We start from the raw sequence: 6,047 nt of genomic DNA, 5'->3' as shown, positions 1-6,047 counted from the left end.
ACAGAACTACTCTTAGCTGGCTGAACTTGTATTGTATTTAAGTTGAAACTCTGTCTAACAATTGTTTACTTAATTCAAGTAGTCCCTTTTCTGTTCTTCAAGAAAAACAAGTAACGAGTCATCACCAAACATCGGTACTGTCACTTTTTGTGGATGACGGAATAATCCACTGAAATTCTTTTTGATATTAAACACGGTTTGACTAGGGTCATTTACAAAAATTAAGAATAATAGCGGTCCAAGAACAGAGCCCTATTGAACTCCATATGCAATTAAATAAAAAAAAACTAATTTTTTTAGCTGAAAGTAAGGAGCAACATTAAAACTTAAAACGAACAGAAATTAATCCGTATATGAAATGAGTTGTCCCCTCTGCAATCCCTCGCTCTTTACGCTAAAGCTTTGTTTTAAAAAGTAGAATTGTGGCAAAGAGTCAAACTTTAGCGTAAAGAGCGAGGGATTGCTGAGGGGACAATACATTTCATATACGGATTAATTTCTGTTCGTTTTAAGTTTTAATGTCGCTCCTTACTTTCAGCTAAAAAAATTGGTTTTTTTATTTAATTTCTGAACGTTTTTGAATTAATGCATGTTTGGTTTTGGCTCTCCGTACATAAATTATTAAAATGAAATTGTGTATTAATTCTTTTTTTGGCTAAATGGCTTTCTCTTAGTTTTGATCAGACGATATTGAGAAATAAGGGGTGGAGAAGGAGGCCTAGTTGCCCTCCAATTTTTCGGTTACTTAAAAAGGCAACTAGAACTTTTAATTTTTAACGAACGTTTTTATTGTTAAAAAATATACGTAACTTACGAATTAACTTACGTAACAAACTTTCATAACCTTATATTTTTATTATGTATACGAGGGGGTTTGTACCCTCGTTAATACCTCGCTCTTTACACTAAATCCTAAGTTTTGTCCCAATTCTTTAAGAATGACCCCTGAATCAGAAATGCCGTAGAATAAATAGTTGAAATTACTAAAAATACTTTAGCATAAAGAGCAAGGTATTTATCTCCTCCTAAATACCACGCTCTTTATGCTAAAGTATTTTTAGAACCCCTCATATGCGTAATAATCTCTGTTCGTTTTAAGTTTCAATGCTACTTCTTCCTTTCATTTGAAAAAACGTTTTCATGTTTATTTTTCATTGTTTTCTTATAGTAATGCTAGAGAATCCTGCGCCCTTGTCATTGAATTTTTCTTCTCCCATGACAGATTCCTCCAAGGAAAGATCCTCCAACATAGCCCCCTCTCCTCAGCCCCACCCCCAAACAAAATAAAATCCCCCTGAAAATGTCTGTACACTTCCCAATAACCATTACTATATGTAAACACCGGTCAAAGTTTGTAACTTGCAGCCCCTCCCCCAGGGATTGTGGGGGAGTAAGTCATCCCCAAAGACATAGTTATTATGGTTTTCGACTATGCTGAAAAAAATGGCTATCTCAAAATTTTGATCCGTTGACTTTGGGAAAAAATGAGCGTGGGAGGGGGCCTAGATGGTCTCCAATTTTTTTGGTCATTTAAAAAGGGCACTAGAACTTTTCATTTCCGTTAGAATGAGCCCTCTTGCGACATTCTAGGACCACTTGGTCAATACGATGGCCCCTGGGAAAAAAAAAACAAACAAATAAACATGCACCCGTGATTTGTCTTCTGGCAAAAAATACAAAATTCCACATTTTCGTAGATAGGAGCTTGAAACTTCTACAGTAGGGTTCTCTGATACGCTGAATCTGATGGTGTCATTTTCGTTAAGATACTACGACTTTTAGGGGGTGTTTCCCCCTATTTTCCTAAATAAGGCAAATTTTCTCAGGCTCGTAACTTTTGATGGTTAAGACTAAACTTGATAAAACTTATATATTTAAAATCAGCATTAAAATGCGATTCTTTTGATGTAGCTATTGATATCAAAATTCAATTTTTTAGAGTTTTGGTTACTATTGAGCCGGGTTGCTCCTTACTACAGTTTGCTACCACGAACTGTTTGATAGGAAAGATTGATGAACGCTTTGAGTGAATTTGAACATACTGTAGCCGCCCTGCAAAGAATGCACAAGGAAAGCTGAGTCCAGGATCTGTTGTGCCACAAAACTCACACTTTAGAAGTAGGAGATCGTGACTTGGTGTGTTGAAAGCTTTAATTACATCAGGAAAATTGCTAAAACCCTGTAAACTTCATCCAGCGCTTGATTGATTACACTGCTTAGCTGGCAACCGCTTGTTCTGTTGTGTAACCTTGTCGAAATCTGAATTGGGTAGAATTTAAAAGACAGGCAGCAAAACATTAGTCAAAAACACTTAATCTTCCTTTCTTTTCTTTTTTTAATCGAAAAGTCAGGTAATCAGTTCTAAAACGGATGTACTCATTGTTTAAATTATGAAGATAGCAGAATATATTAACTTAAAATCTTCATCAGTCTATATATACAATATAAATACAGCCTAACCCTAAATAGCAAACGGAGATAAATCATTCAGGAAAGTTTTTTTTTTCATTTTTATAATATTTAATTATTTTATACTTTATGAATGGTTATACAGATTTATATGGTGTTGGGTAGCCTAGAAACTCTTCCCACTTTTTATGGCACTTGGTATTAACCAAGTGACATATAGCAATCGCAAATTCTGTCAGTCTGTTGGTCTGTCGGTACTGGTTTTGCTACTTTAGGCACTTCCAGGTAAGCTAGACTATGAAATTTGACAGGCATATCAGGGACTGGACCATATTAAATTAGAAATAGTCGTTTTCCCGATTTGACCATTGGGGGGGGGGCGGAAGTGGGGGGCCGGTTAATTCGGAAAAATAGAAAAAATGAAGTATTTTTAACTTACAAACGGTTGATCAGATCTTAATGAAATTCGATGTTTGAAAGGATATCGCGCCTCAGAATTCTTATTTTGAATTCCGACTGGATCTGGTGACACTGGGGGGGGGGGAGTTGGAAGGGGAAAACCTAAAATCTTGGAAAACGCTTAGAGTGGAGGGATCGGGATGAAACTTGGTGAGAAAAATAAGCAGAAGTCTTAGATATGTGATTGACATAATTAGAACGGATCCACTCCATTGGGGGAGGGGGGTTAATTCTGAAAAATTAGAAAAAGTGACTTGTTTTTAACTTACAAAGGAGTGATCGGATCTTCATGAAACTTCAAATTTAGAAGGACCTCGTAACTCAGATCTCCCATTTTAAATCTCAACCGGATCCAGCGTCATTGGGGGGGGGGCAGTTGGGCAGGGGGGACTGGAAATCTTAGAAAATACTTAAAGCGGAGAGATCAGGATGAAACTGGATGGGAAGAATAAAAACATGTCTAAGATACGTGACTGACATAACCAGACTGGGTCCGCTCTCTTTGGTGGAATTGGCGGGGGAGGTTAATCCGGAAAAATGAGGCATTCTTTACTAACGAACGAGTGACCAGATCTTATTGAAATTCGATATTTAGAAGGATCTTGTACTTGAAAGCTCGAGATCCTGTGATATTGGGGGGAGTTGGAGGAGGAAACCAGAATTCTTGAAAAACATGAAAATTAGGGTATTGTTATCTTACAAATGGGTGATCAGATCTTAATGAAACTTGATATATAGAAGGATATTATGCTTCAGATGCTCCATTTTCGACTCGAATTGGATCCAGAGACATAGGGGGTTGGAGGAGGGAAACAGAAATCTTGGAAAACGCTTTGAGTGGAGAGATTGGGATGAAATTTGATGGGAAGAATAAGCACAAGTTTTAGATACGTGATTGACATAATTGGAACGGACCTGTTCTCTCAAATTAACTGTAAAATGTGTGCAGAAGCATAATTTGCTATGGGTCAACTTTTCCTCTCAGACATTGGTTTTTCCTGCAGCCCAATCCTTGTTTTTGAAAATATTGCAAAAACTAAGATAAGCTGCAAAATTCATATATCCGAAGAAATTGGTCAAATTTACTTAGCCTAGTAGGCTATATCTTCACTATTGCAGTAATATACAGCTGAATTTTCATTTATCACTAACATTTTCACTTCCCAATTCCAGAATTTGTATGAGGGTATACAGAATGCATGCAGTCCTTTAACCCCTTTTACTTCAAGATGGCATTAGCAATCCTTCTTTTTCATCTTCTCTTCCCTTCTGTTTGGTTTGTGGGAAGTACAAGTACTTGAGCTGCCTGTCCCCAGCAGTTTAAGGCCAAGAGGCCAGCTGGTACCAATATGGCTCTTCCTACTCACTCTTGCTCTCTTCTGCACAGTAGATCTTCATTAATAAACTAGCTCGTTTTTCATTGTCTATTTCATAATTTGGATCATCACCCTATAAATTGGCCTTTCAGTATTAGGAGGTAGTTGTAAGCTAATGATGGAGTCAAACATTTCTGCAATCTTTAGTTTTTTGCAAATTATCTTAATCTTATTAGTATTGGGTGCAAGTAAATTGCAATAAAAAAATATGTGTTTGGGAGTTTCCACTGTTGTTAAACACCACCTACATAGTGGTGAATGATATAAATTCCATTGAAATTGGACAGAATTCAGAAAAAGATATCCTGATTTCAGTCTATAGTACGACACTGTGTCTTCTCTAGAACGAAATGGGGAATTTAGAAATGGTAGACACTTTATTTGTCCACGGCGTTTCATAATATCTCATAGGTTCCCCAGTTTTGATTCTGGTTGGGGGCCAATATTTACTGCTTCATTTGCTAGTCTATCAGCAGTCATGTTATGAATCAGTCCTTTATGACTAGGAATATGCTGGAAGCAAACAAAAATGCCACATTTATTTAATCTTTGTACATCATCTCTTATTACTTTTAAATCTGAATTGGCAGCCTCATAATTTATTTTTCTTATTAATTGAATTGTAGAATTTGAATCTGTAAGGATTAACACATTCTTTGATGAAAGGTTCAGTGTGGCCATAGTTTCAAGTGCCTTACGATTAGCAAATAACTCTGCTGACGGAATTGAAGAGTGGGATGGAAGAGTTGCTGATATATTCAAAGAAACATGAGGAATACACACCCCTGCTCCTGCTCTCAATCCTTTTACTGAACCACCTGTGAAGGCTAGAATATGTTCAGGAAAGTGTGAGGATATCTTATTAGCAAAGAGTTGACAGACATACTGATCTGAATAATGTGACTTGTCCTTAAAAACTAACTGAAGATGACATTCAGAAGCCACCATTTCCCATGGTGGAAATTTTGGAAAAGGGTAACTATCCACATGTTCACTTTTCCAATTTGGGTAATCTTTTAGATCATGGCTATAAGAAGATAGTAGGTGTTGGGGATTAGCAGGATTTCCAAAAGTGGAGGAAAAACTGCATGAATTTTGCCATATGTTTCAATTTTTGTGAAGTAGCAGTTTCTGTGCATAGTAGTCCTGTCTTTCAGAGAAGGTAGTCCAGAAAGCTCTTTAAGCTTAACCACTGCAGTATGTTTGAGGAGCCCCAAAGCAATTCTAATGGCTGAATTTTGGAGTTTTTCAAGAATATTGAACAAAGTAACTGGAATGTTTGTAAGAAATTGATTGCCATATTCCAATTTAGATCAAATATACGTTTTGTAAAAGTCAATAATCAACTTTGGTGAAGATCCCTATTTAGATCCTGCAAGTCATTTTAGGATGGTTAGCCGTTTTAAAAATTTTTACTCTCAACATCATTAAATATGGTTGCCATTTTAAATGAGAATCAAGAATCATGCCAAGTAGTATCACCAGAGGTGGAAAATTTTTATTATGCATAATCTCTTGCAACTTTTTGCATTTTACATTTCCATATGCATCAGTCCAATCAAACAATACAGCAATACCAACTTCGTCCTCCTGTAAAGCATCTGTCATATCTGTTTCTATTCTGGTCATGTTGTCCATTGCACTATGACTGTTTTCTAAAACCTGTCTGAGATTGGGGTATTTTTGATTTACTTCTGCAAACCATTCTAATCTCCTTAAAATCATTCACTCAAATATTTTGCCCATTGTGGGGAGAACTGATATTGGTCTATAAGATGCAGGATCTTCTGGTGGTTTTCCAGG

At 36.5% G+C, this 6,047-nt stretch overlaps 1 protein-coding gene across 1 annotated transcript; it reads right to left on the bottom strand.

Moving 5' to 3' along the window:
* Window positions 1-4,649: 4,649 nt before the first annotated feature.
* Window positions 4,650-5,192, bottom strand: LOC136035452 (ribonuclease H1-like). Its single transcript, XM_065717271.1, has one exon. The coding sequence runs from the start codon at window positions 5,190-5,192 to the stop codon at window positions 4,650-4,652; it is 543 nt and encodes a 180-aa protein (XP_065573343.1).
* Between the last annotated feature and the right edge of the window lie 855 nt (window positions 5,193-6,047).

The sequence above is a fragment of the Artemia franciscana genome, chromosome 2 (assembly GCF_032884065.1).
Source record: "Artemia franciscana chromosome 2, ASM3288406v1, whole genome shotgun sequence".
Taxonomy (NCBI): domain Eukaryota; kingdom Metazoa; phylum Arthropoda; class Branchiopoda; order Anostraca; family Artemiidae; genus Artemia; species Artemia franciscana.
Note: the sequence above shows the minus strand (reverse complement) of the source record. Positions and strands in the feature narration are given on the sequence as shown.

Bases quoted from the DNA above. Each gene is read 5' to 3' on its own strand.
- LOC136035452 (XM_065717271.1), bottom strand. From the start codon at position 5,192: ATGGTGGCTTCTGAATGTCATCTTCAGTTAGTTTTTAAGGACAAGTCA.